Source organism: Mastacembelus armatus, chromosome 4 (assembly GCF_900324485.2).
Source record: "Mastacembelus armatus chromosome 4, fMasArm1.2, whole genome shotgun sequence".
NCBI lineage: Eukaryota > Metazoa > Chordata > Actinopteri > Synbranchiformes > Mastacembelidae > Mastacembelus > Mastacembelus armatus.
In genome coordinates this window covers 22,641,474-22,663,255 of record NC_046636.1, presented here as the reverse complement: position 1 = coordinate 22,663,255, position 21,782 = coordinate 22,641,474, and the positions used below count along the sequence as shown (strand labels likewise).

Genomic DNA, 21,782 nt, shown 5'->3' with positions numbered 1-21,782 from the left:
AGGAAAAAGCGGGTATAGAAAATGGATGGATGGATGGAACAAATTTTCTGGCCTGTAGGCATTTTGGGACCCCCACCTGAGCAACAAGCCAGGGGGGCTTCACATGGGTGAATAATGAGCTGGCATTGGGACCCATAAAATGCTGCTAATAATGCCAAGGTAGGCCACATGGGCAACATTTGATTCTAGCAATCATGTTAAGAACCCATACTGGGATTTTTGTGTGTGGAGAACGTGATGCTGCCAGGCCCAAGCAGAGATTCCAGCAAATCACTATAACCAGCCTAGCAATAATAGTCTGTCGCATAGCACGCTGTAAAATGGCAACTGGAATTTGTACAAGTTCACAAATTACCTATAAAATGTTAACTAGTAAATGTGGGAGGGATTTTTCCCCTTCCTCATGCTAAGTTAAGCTAACTAGCTACTGACTCAAACTTGATATATTTGCTGCACAGACATGTGTGTGTTGATTTTTTTTTTTTTTTCCCTCTCGTTTTATAGCGTTTATAAGCATTTTTCCAAGACCATGTGGAACTATTTCTTTAACTTGTGTTCATGAGAGGGTCAAGGTTGGCTAAAAAAGAGGGACCATAATTACTGCCACTACTGTTGTGATACTTATCTCTGTACAGCTTTGTCATTTTGTATTAAGGTTGCTCTTGTCTACATCTTTGTTGCATGTCAGGTCCAGCTTTTCTACAGACACACACTGCTGGTCGTTCTTGCTCGCTGAGCTGGTTAGAGGATTACCTTCACCTTTGTCACTGATATGGATTAAATCCTCATCTGCCCTCAGCCATCTTTGTCGCTTTTTCACCTGGGCTGTTGCTCTCTGAGTTTTGTCACCTGTTTCAGGGTTATGTCCCATCAGGCAGGATTAATGGTTAGCAAACTAACTTTGTCCTTAACCCCAGCTGTTTTTTTGGTTTTACTACAGTGACTTATTTTTCACCTTCTGGGTATCACCATGGTAACTTAGGCTGAACGCGTAACCTGCTCTCAGATCTGAGCTTGTAAGAATCTTACTCCTCTCCAATTAACACTGAGAGAACGACTGTGCTGTGTTTAGAGGTTTCCATTAAGTTTGAGATGGATTTAAAGAAGAACTTTTTGCACTGAACCGCTTCACCTCACACCATCCAATTGAGCGGAAAGACTTTTCTCAGCCTCAGTGTAACCATCAAAAATTGTTTTTATGAAAGGTATGTAGTATAATTTGGGGGTAAGAAACCTTAACTTGAGCATATGAATAAAAATACTGGGGATAGACAGGCATAGTCCCATGCCATCAGAAATGTGTGTTTGGCTGGTTGACTGTGTTGAGCGAGTAAATAAGCAGGAAAAGGAGGTAGAGCAGTCACTATGGCCTATTCCAGAGTTTATGAGCTGTGGGCACTTGCAGATTGTCTTAATGAGCTGGGTGATTAATGCCTGTGCTGCTGTCAGCAGAAGAGACATAGTGTTTGGGCTGGGGCAGTGCTACAGCACATCGAGCTGTCCCCTTTTGGTCCGCATGACAAACTGACTGCACTGACTCTCAGACTTTACAGAGCTTTTTTGGTAGTTTAGATGGATTAAGGAGAAGTCTGCCTAGGATGTTGAAACTTTCTGAGGCAACATGGGAGTCAGATGGTGTGGATAAAAAGTAGCTCTAGTCGTACTGGTGGTGCATGGTGAGGCTGAACAAAAAAGACCTGGGACTTCTGGATTACCTATTCAATTTGTCATTTCGGGACAGACCAGTGGTTGGTGATAACTGTAGTTAATTATTTAACACAAGCTCAGCTGCCTAAAGCCACAGAACGCATCCTCTGTAAACCCGGTAGAGTATATTGGAAATGAGAATGACATGATGCTGCTTAGTGGTCATAAATCATTTAGTTTGGGAAGACAGCATTTGGCATTCTTTGGGGTCCAACTAATTTTAATAAAGCAGGGAATGGGCAGAAACGTGAGGCACATCTGTCGACTGCTGCAACAATTAACACAAGATTTTGAGCCGCTGTGCCATTGCCTGGCAGAGCCCCTCGCTCATCTTCATGGTGAAATTTTCTGCTCCAGTTTGAGTGAGGTTCTCTAATTAAATCATTAAAAAGCAGAGCATTTGCACAATATGCTCTGCTGCCTTCATTACAAAGCACAATCACTAGTAATTTATTCAACCACAGTGAGGGAGCATCGGATTTTAGCCGATGTCTGTAGCTGTGTTTGTGTGGGCAGTGAGTGAGTTGACTTTCTTCTTTCTCTTCTGTTATCAGTTTAGGCAGTGTAAAAGTGGCCATGCCTGCTTTCATAGCTTTGAATTACTGAGAGATTGATGGATGCTGGAACCACAAAGGAACCTGGAATCACTTATTGTTTTGTTCAGGAGGTTGGACATAACTTTCTATTTTGGACATGAGTAATGGAAGGCAAACATCATATATAGACCATGAGTTTCAGATATTGACTTAAAGTATTCTGAACCTGTTTAGTAATTTAAGATATAGAGTGGCCTATAATACTAGTGTCTGCTCACTTCTGTGTGCTAATATGTAAGAACTGCAGTGGCTTTGTTCCCTCAGCCTTTGTGCAGTGCTGTGATGGCCAGGATTTCTGAAGTGTGGCTGCTTCTACTTCATGCTCCAACAGTCAGAAACCATGTTTCCTCATGATGTGGTTGGAAACCCACAGGATATGCCTCGCCCAACCTTCTTAGCCTGCAGCTTGACTACCACAACCGCCTGCCCGGCCTCTGATATCTGAATGAGGAAATGGGCCTGCAGTAGTAACTGGAGCTCTAGCAGGCACTCACAGGAGACCACAATGCGAAAAGATGCTTGAGCATATCATTTTATGGTTAGGTCATGGGAATTTGTCATGTGGAACAGCAGGGGGTCTCATGGGTCAGAGGATTTCACTTGAATGTTCAAGCGTAGAGTGAGAAAGGAGTTGAACTGGACAGGCTGAGATATTCTGTTGTTTTTAGAAGAAAGGAGGATTTAGCAATTACACAGCATTTTTATTGCAGTGACATTTAAGAGTATGTGAATGGGGAGAGATTGCTTTCTTTGAAGTCTTACACATCTCTGTTTTCACTGCTCCTCAGCTCCAGCTGTCTAGACGAAGAGGAGTCTAATCCTCACTCTCTGTATTTCAGCGGACTTGCCCAGCTGCACACTTGACCCACCTCCCATCCTCTTAATCTCTTTGTCTCACTTTATTCACAGCAACACCTTGTGAACATGAGCAGCCAAGCATCAGACTGGTACTTCACAGACCCTCCTCCTTTTGCTGTCAAGGTAAGACAAGACAATGCACTACACTGCTAGAGATCACGCAGCACCATTTCTGTTGGTTCCCATGTCAGACTGGATCAGTGAAGGCTGGGACGGGGTGGTGCCATTTGATATCGTACATACTTGGAGTCAGATAAAGAAGACCACTAGTGCAAGTCTTCTTTCTAATGCATCTAGCAGTGATTTGGTATATTATGGTTACAATCTAGGTTTACCATCATGAGAGGCGGGCTCACACTGTTGCAAGTCCTTGCTGCCAATTGTGGCAATGCAGAATAATGATCACACTCCTAGTGATGCTTTAAATAATGCATTTCCACCAAAAAACATTTTCTCAAAATTTGGTTTTGTTGCATGGTGGAAGAGTGAGATGAAGATGCTTCAAAATTCAAATTGAGAGAAAACGTGAGTAATAGATAGCAAATAGATAATCATCACAATAAAAGATTACAGCCTGTTGCCAAGATTAATTATTGCAAAACCCCCCATTTTTATTTTAGCTGCAGTGTACAGTAGGAGCTCTCCTCAGAATTCATTTTGGTTGGTTTTTGGTTGTAATATACCAGCACAATAATACTTTATAATTATTCTTTGAACATTTATACAATCACACTGTAAGTTTGGTTTTATGGCCCACAACATTCTCTTAGGTCAAATTCCAGGTGCAACACACATATTTGGTGAAAAAATCAAACAAGCTTTGATAAATGGACCTAATGCTGTCTGCCCAGACCAACACATTAATAGATTCAAATTAGTAGTAGTAGTAATTTTAGAAGACTGGATATTTTCACACCGAGCTAAGCATGAGTATTTGACTTACATTTGTCAGATATCCAGAAACTTGATTGCAAATACATATTGCTCTCTGTCTGTTGGATGTGTAAACAGACACCTTTTTTTCTACCTCGTTCGTCATAAGAACTGTATAAGGTGAGGTGCTGTTTGTCAAATGTAGTGTTTACAGCTTGTTGTGTTACTCACATGTGGTCAAAAAAACATGAATGCAGATTTTCTATGATGTTCTTGTATAAACACGCTTCTTCGGGTAAATTAATTCTAGTTCCATAGATGCTATAGAGAACATACAGCCGGCTTGATATTAATGCACCTTTCACACATTTAGGTGAGTGGTAATAATATTATTTAGTGTGGGACTTTATGCACATTTTAGTAAGTCTTTCTATACCATTTGTTAAATGCTTACCACAACCTGTGGAGTTACTTTTCAATTGCATGTAAAATAGATAATGACATAAAAGACAGGGGAGATGGGAGTATAAAATTTACGATAGTAGAGGGAAAATTAGCCTGCCTCCTTAAGGTTGGAGCTGCAAACCTTTAAGGCAGCTGTGATTTTGAAGTCACCTGAGCAGGCAGCTTGACCTAATTTAGCCTTGGCAAATTGTTTCTACAACAATTAAAAGAGATGGCACCTTCTATTAGGAGTTCTCGTTCTTATTATGGCATGTTGTTTTATCCTGGCTGTGACATACAACAGAAGCAAACACCTGCTGTGTGCTTGGGGGTTTTTTGCGTGTAGGTGTGTGTATGCAGTCAATAAGGTCAAGTGTATTGGGCTGACAGGCGTGTGTGTATGTTTGTGTCATTGAGGGTGTCATGTAAATTGTTATGCTGTAGAGCACATCAGTCAGGGGAGATACGATGTCTAGTCTGTGGGTTGATGGGGTTAGATGCACAGTTGCGCTCGATTGTTTGTGTGTGTATGTTGAAGCGTTTAGCGGCTGTCAGATGGCCTGCCTCTTTAATCTGTGCAGACAGCTTTGTAATTGGAGCGCTGCATGAAGTGGGGGGACCTGCAGCTGATAGTACACCCACAGTCTGAAAGATGGTGAAATAATAGAGGTGGAGGATGGGTGTGTGTGTTTCCCTCGTGGTCAGGGGGAGCAGTGGTTGGAGTTAAGAATACAGGGACTGGCGGCAGTAGTCCTGGGGACCGGGGGTCCTCAGATCATCACCAAGGCAACAGCATCATTGTCTGGGTCAACTCACTCGATCGCCGCCCGTTCACCCACTCAGTCTGGTCAAAGCCATTGGTGGTGGCCATGAGAACCTGCCTTCTTTTCGTTTCAATGCTTTTCCAACGCATTTCAAACTGTTTCATTTTCATTTCCCCCCCATCACAGGGGCCCGCCACAATGTGGCCCTCTTGTCCAGTCCTGGCCTCTTCCCCCTGTACACCCATCATACAGGAGATGAACTCACCAGACAGGTACCATACCACTCGGAATGACAATTTGCCTTTTGGAAATCAGCCTCTGGCTCCATTGTGTTCCCTGAAATTGAGTTAGCCCATCAGCAGACACTCAACAGCTCCCTCCACTCCCCTTCTCCCAACTCACTCCCCCTCCCCCCTTTCTGTCTCTTTCAGGCCCCTTAACATTGAAGCTACCTGAGGAGAGTGCTTATATTTGAACATATTCACAACAGAAGCATATTTTCTTATTATGCAACTGTTATGGAGATGTCTATCATAAAAGCTTAAATAAAAGGATATTCAAGTGAAGAAGCAGCAGTTTTCAATTTTATGAGCCAATATTGTATCTGTGCAGTCTTATTGCTTATGTTGATGACACTAAATAGACAGGTTTGTCTGAAAAAACATAGCTCATGCAGCCTTCTACAGTAGAAATGATCACCATTAAAATAAGAAAGCCATACCAGTGTAACTAAAATGGTATCACAGTCTCCTACAGCGATGACCTAGCCCCTATATCTCTGATACAGCTGACCAGCAGCACCTGCCTTTGAGTCATAATTTATAATCAGGTCAGGTGGTATGCACAGGTCTGCAAGCTGGCCAACAGAGTAAGGACCCTCAGAAAAGCCTAATTAACTACTGTGTCAAAAAGCAAATGAGTTATCCATCAAGAGGAGTGGTTGAGAGATCCATCCATCTTAGGTCAACCTGCAGTACATATAGTCAGTGGTTTAATCACACCGTATTGCATAGATGGCGAAACTAACCAAGTTCCCAATATGGTCCGACTGACAGTAGTGCAGTGATGGCACGAAGCAGGAAATGAACTGTTATTTGCCTGGTCATGTACAACTTTCTGGAGTTACGTTATTTGCAGCCAGTGAGAGCTTTCATATCAGTTGGGGTATCTCATAAAACACTTGCTGTTTGCCGAACAGTGAACGATATATGACATAAAATTAATATGGCCATTAGATGACACATTACAAATGTTGAATCACTATTTTTGAGACAGGTCAGATTGTTTAACCTCTGTCACTCATTACAGGGGAGAACAGAGAGTTTATTGGACTGTTTAATGATCAAACCTATGCATATCTCATTTACAGTATAAATAGATGCAGAGTGGACTTGTGATAGCAACAAGCATTTGTGAGGGAATAATGTAAAGTACAATCAACAGTCAGTCGCCCATTGTTTATCATTGTACAATTTTTGTAGCATCAGATCAGATGAGTATTAATGAATGTGTTTATCAGTTTACCCCAGATAAATGCAGAGATTAAAAATGTTATTTTTCAGTACAGTCATTCTGATTTGATTGCGAACTGAAGGCTGCCTTAATCACGTTTCAAGCATGTACACACCATTTATGCTCCATTGTTCTCCAACGTTTACTAGTCTTACACAATTCTCAGTTGTATCTGATATGATTCTTTTGCTCACCCTAAGTGATAACCTGATGTGGTTTGGATATTTTTTTTTTCATTGTAGTTTTCCTTTCCTGTTAAAAATATTTGTAAGTCCTGATAACAAAAGGACGTCGTCCAGAAAACTGTTAATCAGAATGTGAATGGAAATGAGCTATGAGAGTCGCTAATTGCTTGTCTTCAACTTTCAGAGTGGTGTGTGCTTATATGTGGAGTCTTTTTTTTCTTGTCACAAATCCAGTTGGCTGTGTGTCTGACACAAGGAGGGATTCTATCAGGAGTACAGTCCAGGGCCAGCATATTGCAGAGTTGGTGGTGGTTTGGATCTTCTTCATACTGTATCTCCTGTGTTTTCACATGTCTGGGGAGTTTATCTTTGAGTAGTCGAGCATCTGAGTATTTATACATTTGTTCTTTTCAGGAGATTTTGGGAGATGACAGGAAATGAATTGAGAGAGACATGGGGACATGAAATGAGAAGTCTCCATACAAGTAAGTGTAGTTAATGATAAGCATCTAAGTAACTGGTATGTCCTAGTTAATTTACATTTTAAAACAAGACTAAAAGTCTCCAGCCATACTCTGAGGCTGTACTTAGGCACAGTGGTGCTTTGAGCTAAATGCTTAAATATCAGTATGCAAACGATAACATGCAAACAGCACATAGATCTAATGTTTACACAGTTGGCCATATTAGTTTAGCAATGTAGAGGCTGGTGAGAATGTCATTATCATTAAAGTACCAGACACATTCAAATGAAAATGACAATTTTTCAGTTATTATATCATTTAGTGGTTTTTGTGTGTTATTAGATTTTATTGTAGGTTTTTTTTTTTTTCAGTTTCCAGTTTCTCAGATGTGAAGATCTACAGCTTTTTGAAGTGAATATATTTGGATTTTAGATTGCTGGTTTGAGAAAACAAATTTTGGGGAAAAAAAAAGACATATGTTGAATAGTTGTTAGTTAGACTGGATATTACTGAATGTTTCATAATGTTTGTAGGTCAGTACAACTCGTGCACAAGTTACTTTCATTTTTTAAGGTTAAAACAGGATCTTTGTGAATGTTCTCTTTCAGCACAGTTCATAGCGAATGATCTGTACCCACATGAGCGCTGTCTGTGTCATGTTATTGTCTCCAACAGTATTATCATATATGGGTGCCCTCGGGTGCAAAAACTGGATAATTGTGTTTCTCTGGTTTGTTTACATTTCAGATTTTTCTTCCAATAAGCAGGTGCAGGAATGTAAACACAGTTTACACAGAGAGGTGAATGCGAATTGTCTACACCAAAGCAATACATCACTGTCAAGCAGGGCTGAGAGCTGCCAGTGAAATCTGATTGTCTTTTTATTCGTAAATGTAAAGGGTGGGTAGACTGATTTTTAAAAAAAAAAAAAAGAAGTAGAAGAAATAACTTAACGTACCTTGCGTCTTCAGGAAATAGTGAAGTATGCATGCCCCACAGAAAGGTGAAGATGAGAAAATTCACAACCATGGAAGTGTTATTTTCTAAAGAGAAACAGAATTTGCAGCTTTATCTCCTGTCACTGAGCTTCAGAGAGAAACAAGTGTATGAATATGTTTTCGTATTATTACCAGCTTGTGAATATCGCTGCAACACAGAAAAAGATTTTAAACTACATCAATGAGTTAACATTTGGTGAAACTCCTCTAGTGCTGATAAAAGTTGAAGTGTTTTTGCCAGAAAGAAACATGTCATTCTCTCTCTCTGTTTCCTGTGATTATTGTGGCGCTCACTCTACACTATCAAATAGCAGCAAAATGCCATAAAAACAGTAACGACTTAACTGCACACATTTTATTATGTTGATGTTCAATGAACGTTGTCAAATAATTGGAGCTCAGAGGAAAGTAATGGCACTTTTTATTTTTTGGACTTTTTGGCTCATGTCCCTTATCTCCTCTCCACATCGCCTCATCCACAGGCCATTTCCCTGTGCTCATGTACAACCTGTAAAAACCTTACGAGGGCCAATAACCTGAATGGCGCTCACTTAACTGAGTCAGAGTACAAATCACGCTTAAGAGCTAGAGTACTTAATGCAATGTAGACTCCTGTTTCTGCCCTTATGTGGGCTGATTTAAAAAACCACCTACCTTTATGTGCTTTTTTAAATTTATGGATTAAAAACAGAAAAAAAAGAAACTCCCTTGAAAGGTTTATGTCCAAGAAAATCTGTTTTCTGTTACAGTCCGAAGCTTAGACACCAACACCAATATCAAAAAGCAGGGTTGAAATTGAATTTGATGTGCAGATTAGAGGGTTTTATTATTACCCCTAGTTTTCAAAAAAGTATTTTGAGCATTTTGCCTTTATTAGATTTCTTGTGAAAAGAAATAAGCAGACAGAGATTGACATGCAATAGAGGTCTCCAACTGGAAGCGAAGTCTGTAGCTCCACTACTTTAAACTGTATTTAATGCTCAAGTACCTTATCAATATTCAGTTCAATTTAACTCAGTTGAACCCATTTCTTGTGCAAGTGGGTCCAGTGTAGTCTCATCTGTTGTTGTGTTTTTGTCATGAATAGAAACAATCCTTCACAGCTCAGTACTTTTCCAGCTCTTTGTTATTGACAGGGGGTTTACTTGGGCTGCAGGGATATTTCTGTAGCAGCAGGGGTTAAAGAGCGTAAGAAAGCCAATTCTAGGCTTGTTTTTTATTGCTCATTTTTCTGTTCTTCTCCCTTCACTATTTCTCATTCACCAAGATTTAAGTTATGGTGGAAAAAATAATAGATTCTTAGATGCATTGTTATTGTATCTTGGAGCATTCAGCAGGCACAAAACTCCTCATCTGGAACTTAAAAATAATTTATATGTAGTTTCTTTATGAGCAAAACATTTCTTATTGAAGACTATGCAGAGTTAAAAACGCATAGCTACAATATTAAAGACAGAACATGTAACAGTGTGTGTTTGTGTGTGTATCTGTACCTTTCACTGGGATTATTTCCAATTTTTAAAAACAAAGCAGCTCAGTTTTTTGTGATGAGTATTTATTATGCTGTTGTGAAGGCTTTTTTAACAGTAAGAAAACAAATGGAATGTGTCATCTATCAAAATGCATAGAGAATCACTTTTGTCATCAACTCATGGCATCATGGGATACCCAGAAAATCCCGTTGTGGCTTTTTGTGCTTTTCTTTTATTCTTTATGTGCATGAGGACATGGAACTATTTGGATGTGCATAAATGTGATGTACTTGGGTTACATAAGTTTGATCACAGATGTATATATGCTGTTTGATGTGGTTAGTGTATGTGCTGCAGTCACTCTTCCTCAGATCTGTGAATATCAGGTTGAGATCTGTGGTTGTGTATCCAAGCAAACATTAGCTGTTGGCACTGTCAGCACCGTGACTTATTCAGAAATGCACGTATGTTTTGACAGGAGCCAAATATATGTAAACAGCAAAAAAATGAAGAGTCTCTCTATTCTGATTCCAGGCATAATTTTACCATTTGCATTGAATTGATATGAATGTGGCAGAGTTGGTAGTGTTTGTAGAGTATGTGTGTGTATGTGCTAGGAAGATGTGGAGTAAGAGAATAGACAAGAGGAATTAGGTTTTGTCTTCCTCTGCCAACATCAAACGAAACAGCACACGGCATATGAGATGGCATCTTGAAAGAGACATCATCCATGATTTCAAATGCAGCCCAACAATGTACAATTCAATAAATAAAAAATAAAAATATCCAGCAGAGGTAATGTGATAAGAGGACAGAGAAAGAAATGCAAAGAGGGAATCTCCTGATCAGAGTGATGTCACTGCTCATAGAGGAGTTGAACAAATTGTCACCAATTGGCGAAAACTAATGATGGATTGAAGTGATCAGTCTCCTAGTTTGAAATCTCACTGTAATCCATATGCAGCTAAGAAACTTTGGGCACTACTCAAATCAATCCTTTATGGTTCTCTCTCAGTCAATGGAAACTCAGAGATACAATTTGTTTAACGACTCCCAGTTTTGGAGCCAATAAAGAATTTAAATTCAATTAAGTCTTAAGTATTTTTCTTTTTTTGTTGTTGTAGTTGTAGATAATGATGCACCCAGACCAGACCTCCTGTGGTCTGTACAGTCATTTATGTGGAGGCTATCTTAGACGTTTACTGTCTAGCTTTGTTAAACCACAACTAGATTGAAGTCAAAAGAAATCACTCAGACGCTTTTCAGCTTCAGCATGCTGTTTTGTGTGTGTTTTTTTTTTTTGACAGGTCTGCCTTAAGTTAAACACACACACACACACACACGTGTACGACTGAGTCTGTGGTATCTGCTGTCTTGCGGCAAATATTTCAAACAGCTATTTTTCAGTGGCACCAGCAGTGGTATGTGCCACTTCACCAACTCTTTCAATAATAGATGAGACAAGGTAATGCTAGAATATGGCTGCAGCAAATGAAAAAACAAATGTTACTGTGCTTGTGTTTTCTGGCAAGTTGTGTGTTAAATTACTACCTGTGTGAACATTTGCATGACAGTGAGCACAGCTCCTCTAATAATCTTATTTTGATTTGAAGAGCAATTTTAATTGATAGGATTGATGGACATGCACTTTCTCATTTTGTGCATCTTCATTTTAAAGAACAAACATTTGCTTGCTGTACTGTACAACCAGCAGTTTCTTGTCCTTGATTGGCAGTTAAGGCAGAACTTGCAGGATTTGTAGTTATCTGGCAATCAGCTCTTCGTTGAACAAGCTTTGGATTTCTGAAGAGTGTGAGACATATCAGTCAGTTCCTAAAAAGTTCAAGGGTCATGTTTTTCTACTTAGCCTTTCTTAAACCAAAAATAAAGGAACAAACACTGTTCTGGACCCTGCAGACTGAACACTACTACATCAGTAGGAGTGTTAGTGACTATACCCAGCTCTGTTGGATTTGGGTACATTTACATGCACCAAAATCCCAGCATTGTTATCAGAGATAGTGTTATATTTACTGGAGACAATGGTTAATCTTCTGCTTAAAAGCCTTTTGTCATATAAAAGTGAAACAGTATTGAATTTTTAAACAATCGGACACACTCTAAATCTAATCTCTTGCAGCCAAACAGAATTATGCTAAATTGAAAAGGGGAAAATGGAAGATCAGACGTCATCATGCTTATAAAACCGTATAGTCCTACACTGCAGACAGACAGCAATGTTGTTTCCTTGTTCGTTTTAGGTAATTTCAGCTGGCAAACTAGCGTTCCTTTAGTCACTGATTTTCTAAAATGAAGTGTGGGTGTGGAACAAGGTTACAAGGTTTAAAGAATTTTATCAAGTGGCAGTCAAACATTATACTTAAGCTGTTTAAGGCCGGCGTATTACTTTAGAGCACTTGCATCACTCAGGACAGAAGAAGTATGAGCACTTAAACTGTGATGTAAATGTTACATATTCCTGCCTTTGTTTTATTTTGCCCTGACAAATACCTCATCACCACGCTCCTGACGATTACACAATGATTACACAATCACACAGTGAAACACATTATTAAGAGAGGGCTTTGCATGTGAGATTACATCTATGTGTATTTGACAGAAAGAAGAGGTTCTCTGGAGTTAAACAAGTTAGAGAGACATATATATATATCTATATATATATATATAGATATATATATATAACAACAGAACACAGGATTTTTCAGGACAGGACTACAAAGGATAATTTTGGTCCACTGAATTGTGGATTCCCTTCTGCCACTTCTGTCTCAATAACTGTTTGCTTTTTACCTCCCCTTCTTCCCCTACTTTTCCTAACCAAGTCCCCTGCCACCATACGCCTTACTCATCTTCTGTCCTTCTTCTGTTTTACTTTTCTCTGCCTACAGTTGTCAACCAGTGATGCTTGTTTTTGTTTTTGCCCTTTCAGCCTCCTTGAAGCCTTGTCACTCTTTCTTATCCTTCTAAGTCCATCTTTCATTTGATTTCCCCGGCCCTTCAGAATAATCCACAAATAAAGTCATTTACATGTTGTTGAGGATTATGATTGGAAAATGAAGTTATACACTAGGAAACAATAAAATATTAATATGATTAGATTTTTTAAAATACAGGTTATATTATAGAAACTGTCCCACCTGCGTTACTTGTTCTTTCAACCCATTTCCATTTGATGTTTCATCTATGAACACGTGCATACACTTTCTTGATCCTGATTTTCCATTCCATTCAGTTTTACTTATTATGAATGTTTTCCAAAGGAAACTGATGGGCCAGCTGCACCTAAATCACAAGCAGAGGTTTGACTTAGCTGTGGGAGAACATTCAATTTATACTTATATTGGCTAATTGTCTACCAGCTGAATAGTAACGTTTAGTCATCTTCACACAGGCATTTTTTTCTGCACTTTTAAAAATGTACGTGGCATATAGTCACTTAGGCACCATCCTATATATAATAATGCTATCAACACGATATTTAATATGCTAGGCACAGCCATAATATACATCGTGCTTTCTTTCAAAACACACTTGCACCCAGCAGGGTAACTCACAGAGATTTAATTCTAAGTACACTTAGATCATCACATACATCACACATCTCACTCAGTCGAAAATGTTATGCATAAGAATACCTGACAGGTTGGCAAAAGCTCTTGAAAAAGTTGCATGTCTCTGTAAGAAAATGTCAGTTGTGAAGATGTGCAGTTGCACGTGTGTTTAAATGGTGTGTGTCTGTGTAAGAATAAGACATTTCACATCCTTAGATTCTCAGTTGATGAGTATTTGCCCAGGTTTTTATTGCAGTTAAGGAAAAATGCCTTAAGAAGTCAGTAGCTTCTCTAAAATGGTGTCCTCCTGCCTAGGTAAAGTGGTTTACACCTGCTTTTCTGTCTGTTGAAGCAGCAAAGCTCCACAATGGAATAAATTCCTACATAAGTGAGTATAGTATAGTGAGCCTCTTCCCCTGCGAACTGCCAAGTCCTGATATTTATTCTTCAATGAGATCATTAAAGGAGGAAGAGCTGCAGATAACCATATGGACATGACTGCTGTTCAGCTCAGTGCATTATTTGAATAAAGACCCTGGTACACATCCTCATGTTGGCATGAGCACAGATGTGGGATGCATGATAGTGTCTCGATGGTCACATAAGAGATACAACAAAGAGGCAGTTACATTTGCAAAATGAATTATTTCATTTTTCCAAAATAGTAGCTTTATACTGAAGTCTAAATAAATGCAGGACATTTCTGCACCAGTGAAAATTACATGTATTCACAGAATTGTGTATTTCATCAGTTAAAAAGATGACACCACAGAGAAAGATACAAGAGCTGAATAACAACGATATGCAATATTGGTGCAAGGGAGCACTGTACCTTTATTTACCCAGCCATTTGACACTCAGTTCTGTTCACAATATTTCTGCTTCTTTTGTTAAACTGCAAAAATGTTTAGAGATTTTTAGAGATTTGTTTGCTTCAATTACATAAACAATCGTGTCTTCAAATTCCAGCATTCGTACAGCTTTATGACATCTGACTTTATATATTATCGTAACAACATTATCATAATTGCTTTAACAATGGCTTTGCAATAGTGGAGGCACTAAAGCAGCATCTTGGCTGCTCCTTTGTTTTGTTTGAATTCAAAAGACGAGAAAGATCAACATGAAAACGAAACAAATTCATATGCCTTCAGGCATGCTTTGCCACGCTAAAATATGCATAGGAAGCTGTGATTATTATGCTTGCCTCTCTCTATGGAAACTAATGGAGTGTGATTATTTGCTTTTACATAACCTGCATTTTCGGTTACGCTTTATTAGTGTTGTGTGATTTCTTCCAAATAACACGATGTCTTTAATGTAGAAAAGGTAGAGGAATTACTATCGTGTCGTAAAACCTACAATTTTGTATTTCTAGGATTATTTACTTTATATGACGTAGATTTGCCATGTTGGAACCAACAGCTATTCATTTAAAATCTTTGAACATAACACATTTTGGTTGACAGAGAGGCATGTTAATTTTTGGAAAACAGAGATGTAAGAAACTTAAGATGCTGAATGTAGCAGCAGGAAATGCTCAAGGTCAGAGAAAAGCAAATGTGATGCAAGAGTAGTGGAGGCCGAAGTGAAGCAATATGCAAGAGGTAGTTATAGAGTCTGAAGTGAATAGATGAATAGACCCAGCCTCCGCTCAGTCCCAAATGAATGAGAGCGGCACCAGGCCTTTGGTCTTAAATGTATCCACTCTTTTTCTGGCCCCTGATTGTACAAATTGTTCCCTTTACTACCCATGCTGTCTTTCCAGATAAAGAAAAACCAGGGGGCCCGGGCAACCTGCTGCGTTTGGAGGCCTGATTATGCTGAATGGCAGACTGAGAGAAGCGTTTGGAGACACTTCAGCAGACAAATCACTGCTAGGCCTCTATGGGTTGTGTTTTTACCATCCAGAACTGCTTCCTTGTTGACTGGCGACACTCCGAACACCTCCTGTAGATTGAGCTCTGTGTGGGGAGTGAGAGAACATAAGAAAAAAAGGGTAAACAGTGAGGAGAACCAAAGGACAGAAAAAAGAAATGTATATAAAGAGTGGGAAAGAGAGTTCTTACAAAGGGATAAACGGATAAAGAGTAGCTTGATGTAAGTTAGTGTAATGCACCTTTTACAACACCAGAAGCATGACCTCCTGTTATTAATTTTCATCCTGTGTTTTGCTGGAGTCCAACTGAATTATATCCCACCTTTTCAGTTCAGTGTGCAACACCAAATATTGCCTGGTGTCGACTTCCTTAGCTCTGCCATTTATGCGATTGTTTCTGTCATTACTTTCCGAGTCGATTCCATGTTTGTGGATGAGTCTACTGCGGTGCAAAAAAGTGGCATGTATTGTCCGCCTGGCTGTCTGCACTGGTGCTTGCAATTTGTAGAACTCACACAGTACACTGATTGCCAATAATGATGAGCTGGCGAAGAGAGGCAGAGGGAGCGATGAGGTGGTGATTGCCACTACTCTGCATGAGTCGATAATGGAGAATATATGTCATGTGCCATTATGTATCATACTGTGTGCCCGTAACCAGTATGCTAATTAATGCTGATTTATGCCTCATTATGTTGATTTATAACGCGGCCACAGGACGGCTGTTGAGTGACTCTAAAAAAAGAAGTTAGTTCTGTTAAAAGGCACACTGTTAAAGCTACTGTCCCTCAGTTTTTAGGACACTTCAGTGAGGCTTAACTTTGTTGGTAAAAAGAACTCTACTTGCAGAAGTTTGATTAATTGTACAGTTCTGTTACTTGTGTTTACTTAACTTTTCCACTGGAAATTGCCTAAACCACAATTCTGATTTTCTAGTTTCCTGTTAGCCATTAGGTGGTTGGCCTTTTGTAGTGGATGTTTATTCATTGGCAATTTTTAGTTTTCTTTTAACGCTGTTTAGTCCCCACTCACTCCAGCTAATTTAATTAGAGCAATTTTTGGGCAGAGAAGGTTTTAAAAAATGCCCATTGTTGGCATTAATGTAAAATGTATTCAGTCTTTAATTAATGGATTACAATATGCAAAGCATGGTTCTGTGATTTGACTTCCGAAACAACAGCTGTTACTTTTTAATCCGAAAAATGTTTACTGATCATACATAGTGCATTTAAAGTAAGTTTCATTTTGGCTAACAGGCTGCACATGTATGTAAGTAACACCCGTTGTGTGTGCTGATATAAAACTGGAGTCTGATATTGCTACTATCGAGCTTTCCTGATTTACAGCTCAAAAGATTGGCTAACATCCAGCTCCTTGCCCTGTGGACCGTGACATTTACAGCTGAGTTTTTCACTGAACTGTCCCCTTTACAGTTTATTGTAACAGAGCCTGTGCATCTCAAGGCTGTGTGAGATGCGCAGGGAGGTGATATGGTTCCACTCACATTTTTTTGGCTGACAGGGCACCTTTTTAACAGTGAGATGATAGCATAGGCTGTAGGGTTGCAGGGAAATGAAACATTCTGTGTGCAGGAGAGCAAAGGGTCTCCGGTGTCACTGCTGACTATGCTGTATTCTTTAAGCATCTCCTGCTTTTGTTTGTAATAAAACCAGGCCTCAGGGCACAATCTTTGATCATGACACTGTCTCTCTGTCCACAGTTTATAGTTTCAAAATGTGCCGGCAGCAATGAGCAGAGGTGTGTCACTTATGAAATCTCTCAGTGATATTCGAAGTGGACACAGTATTTTAGCCTGAACCTGTGGCATCAAAAAACATTAATAAGTCATCCTTTAAGGCAGTTATGTTATTGAGCATGAAAGTTTATTTTTGATCGTGGACACAGTCGCTTGGGAAATAAATCTTATCTCAAGGTCAGTTGGAGCTTTTAACCACTGTCAGTGTTATGATCTCCACAGGACAATCTGTAAGTGCATGACTGTCACGCGGCTGAGTTATTATTCCGGACCTGTCTCTATGACAACTGAGCAAACGTATGACCTTACAAACCATATGTCTCTGAACCATTCACTGCAAAGTTTTGTCATTTAACTGTGTCTACACCAGAAGTGAGGATCTGCTATGTTGTTGTGTAGGTTGGCACCTCCTGCTTCTTATATCTGCACCTCTGCAAATATTTGACCAATTTTATTCTTTATATAGAATATGGTGTTACGCTCAAGCGTAACTGGTAGGAACTGGAAGAGTTTACACCACAGCGTTATTATCTGGAAATTACATCAGTTCTTTGTAACTATTATTTATGTTGACTGGTCAAAAAGCGTTGTTATGGTGATTTCATATTTGATTTAGAGTTTATTTCTGGGATCAAACCAAACTCCTGCACACATTTGATGTTATAAAGGCTCATTTTTTGTAGTGTTAAGTGTGTGTATGATATTGACTGAATTACAAATAAAGTCAGGTCAGTTTTACATGACATCAATTTATAATAGTCTGATTATTATTCTAAATGATCTAAAGGAATTGTTTTATATTATACTCTACATGAACAGTTGGGTGAAATGTTTATAAAAATTAGCTTTCCCACAGGCTTCTGTCTAGTTTAGTGATTGTAGATTGTAAATGGTGTTATTTACTTTATAATAATATGTAATAACTATGCATTTGTGCTCATGAAAAATTTCAAGATTAAATCAAAAGTTTCCTTTTTAATCTGATAGCTGCTGTGAACGTAGTAGCACACCCCTGCTTTATTTTCTGTTCATACACAGACTGGGAACATCATTAAATCTCAAGTTGAGCCTCCTTTGGTCCCTGCTCTCCACCAGGTCAGTCAGAGACACTCTGATTGGTCTTCTGTTTGTTATAGACCATGCAAAGCCCAGTTAACAGCCTCTTGCCCCCTCCCCTCTCAGCTTCATTCATTATAGATTACCTGCCCCCACCTGCTCAGCTTCATTACTCCCTCATTTATACCGTCTCTGGTCTGCTGACTCTTCTTTTTTTCCACAGTGCTTCACAACCCTCCTGGTGCCTCCATCTCAAACCCCACCAGCACCACCCCACTCTTTGTCTGCTTCCACTCCCTCCTATTATCCTTCATTCTCATAACCCCCATCCTGCCTGCTCCCTTTCACCATTAGGTTATTCAACCCTTCGTACAGGCAGTTATTCTTAGTGATTGCAAATGGCAGAGTGTAGTTTTGTCATTTGTCTCTGATTCTGTGAACTAAAGAGACGGGGAGCTACATATGACAGCCCCCCACCCACTGTCCAAAGAACAATTGATTTGATTGACATTTGTAGAAACCTCACAGCCCTGGCTTTATTCCTGTCCACATGCTCTCCTTTCCTGTATTTACGTCTGAGCTGCTTTTATTTCTTTTTAATTGACCTTGTTTGACATCTCAGCAGACAAACAACCCAGAGATATTCACAAGTGTGAACGCAGAAAGGCCATGTAAACAGACACAAATAGTTAGTTGTGCAAGGTTGCTAGTGTATGTGTTTTTTGTTATAAAGTAATAATAGTGTTTTAGAAGTCTGGAAATGTCTGTGTTTGTTGATGGAAAATGATTTAGAGTATGTGGAATCAAGGCTTTTTACGTGGTTTCTAACATGGGCAAACATGCATTCAGGTACAATGAAACCCACCATGACCTTCTTCATTATTTTTGATTGTTTACGTAGCCTTGATTTACATTTGTCAGCTTTTTTTAATGAAGGCAGTTGCTGTGAATTGCTGCCCTACTCTGCAAATATTAGATTATTATCAACTCTTCAGGATGGTTATGTAACTTATTAAAATTGTCTCCATCTCCTTACATGGAAAATTTCGGTATTCCTCAGGCTAAGTGAGAGCAGCAGAGTATCTAGGTTGGCTGCACCAAATGTTTCTGTATTCTGTTAAACAAATTTAAACTCAGAGTTTTGGGAATGAATGTCATTTTTTTACTGAAATGTCCCCACACCTTTTCAATAGATATTTGGTATATAAATGTGCCTCATCTGAATGAACTGTAATAACTCATGACCCTTTAACATTTCATCTGGCATTGACCTTCAACCACGGCCACATACCTGAAGAACTAAGGACACACCCTGGTACCAGCTGTTGGTATTGTCATTGTGAGTATGTTAAACTTCAAAATTCAAAGCACAGTTGTACAGTGTGCAGCCTCACAGCTATCATGACTGTAAATCTTAGTGTTTTTAACATGAAGTTCATACAAAATACAAAAAAAAAGGTAAATATCATTTAAACTCTTTAATTAATAGCAAGATGGAGTCATACTTGCAGTTAATTGGTTCAAAGATAGAGGTCACTCATTGGGTTTTCTTTGGATCAGAGCTTAAACACACATTTTGTGTTAGATTGAGCAGATAAATCATTTCACATTGGAAAGCAAAAGTGAATAAAAAGCTTCGACTGCAGAAGTGTACCTGGGCGTCTGGATGTCTGCTGACCTTTTCATTCATTCACAGACATAAAACAAGCAGCACAATTTGTACACTCACCTAACAAATGTTACATGCTTTCTAAATGAATTGCACTGCTTTGTACACATTAAACTATATTCAAGAGGCTTGCCCACGTACTTAATCTTGAGAGATTTTCAGTGGGTTTCTGGGGATGTGATATGCTGTATTGTTGCCAGTAAAGCTAATTTAGGCTTTATGACTGCCATGCTTTCAGAGTTGAGTTGAATTTTTGTGCAAACAAAAGCACAGCCTCAGTCACAGATGAGGAGGTAGGAGTAAACTTTATTCCAAAATCCTCTCAGGGACAAACACATTTCTCTGTTGAGCCTAATTATTCTTCTGGGCTTTAGGGGTGACTGGACGGCGTTTTAAGAAGCAAGTTTTCCAGGGATTAATTTCTCTCATGCTTTACTTAATTAAGGTATTAACTGAATGTAATAAACTCTAACCAGAGGACGTTTCCAAGCAGCGCATTGCTTGTAGCTCCAGTCGCCACAACAAATATGTATTTAATCTAAGTATAATATAGTGTCTACACAAGATAAACACATTTACTTGGAGCTATAAAGCCTAGGGATCGATATAAGCTGTTTCTTTGTTTACTGACTTGTTTGTAGTTTGATTGCCTCTTGGCCATTCAGGGAAGTAGAGAAGCAGAAAAGGCAGAGAGGTAAAGAGTAAGAAAGAAGCAGAGAGTAAGAAAGCTCTGTCTCAGTAGTCTTCATCGTCATCACGGCTATCATCATCAACTCTTTTGACAAGGCTGTTTGTGAAGAGATCCAGTAACAAGCTTAGGGTTTCTGGTGCTGGAGACCTTTTGGTGTAAAACCCACAGGAGAATCTGCGTGGCTTCAGCTATGCTTGAATGCTGGGGACAGTCTCAAACATGCAGTCAACATTAGTCTGAGTGCGATGTTAAAATATGCTGCTTTGAATACGATGAGGGCTTCAGTTGTCCCCAATGAGTTATCTGAAAACACGAGACAAACTGGGCAGTGTGTTGGGTTGTGACTCGTTTTTTCTTCTAAACTTAAGTCAAATGATATTACCAATCGCACTTCTGTGTATACATATATGTTGTTGTATTACCTATGTCTAATGTGATTGGTTAACAATATTCTCTCTATGTGCGTGTTGGTTGACTGAGTAAAACTGCTGAAAAAAGCTCATTATATGATGGTGGAGTTAGTTCTCTTGAACTGCAACTTTCTCTAAGCTATTGGTGACCACTGCCCCAAAATGACCTCATGTCCATGGTGTATGAATTATTTTAGTGTGCTTTTAATTATATCAGGCTTGACTAATGGTGTTAGTTCTGCTCTAACAAAGCTTTGAAAAAACTGCAGATTATACAAAATGCAGCATTGCAAGTGTTGACTTTGGCCAGAAGGAGAGAGTACATTACACCTGTTTTAATTCTGTTTTATTTGTTCTTATTTTTATAATATACAAATCCTTTTTAAAAGGTATTTGATTATGTAACACTTAGTCTTAGAGGGTAAGTCTTCTTCAGATCTCATAATTCTCTGTGGCTCTCTGGGCCAGGACTAATACCTGTGTTGAGGGAGGATTTCGTGACATGGTCTTCACCTCTGGATCAGCCAGCTAGAGGACCTGAGGGCACCAGAACCTGCTGACAGCTTCTCATACTTTCAAAGCATACTTTGTCAGCATTGCATTTACATAATGGCATGCATACATAATGGTTTCCACTGCATTATTAGTTTTATTGCTTTTTACCCTTCTTGATGCTTTTGCAAATAGATATGCTGCCAAATTGCTTATGAAAATTCTGAAATCTATTCTTTATTTTTTGGACCAGGCTAAGGGAAAAAACTGGACTTGATGGTGAAGTAGTACAGGGTCAAGACAGCTCACTGTCCCTTCATACCTGCACTCTCAGAAACTGTGTTACATGTCATTAATAGTTTTGTGAATCAGAGCTGGATCCAA

The 21,782-nt window shown here is 39.1% G+C and overlaps 1 protein-coding gene across 1 annotated transcript in view; it reads left to right on the top strand.

Moving 5' to 3' along the window:
- The first annotated feature begins 5,449 nt into the window (after nucleotides 1–5,449).
- The window catches only part of ncanb (neurocan b), a 147,097-nt gene continuing 130,764 nt past the window's right edge, over nucleotides 5,450–21,782 (top strand). Inside the window, exon 1 of the mRNA XM_026305640.2 lies at nucleotides 5,450–5,514. Within this exon, the coding sequence (XP_026161425.1) occupies nucleotides 5,498–5,514 (17 nt within the window). The 5' untranslated portion in view covers nucleotides 5,450–5,497. The remainder of the gene's footprint in view (nucleotides 5,515–21,782) is intronic.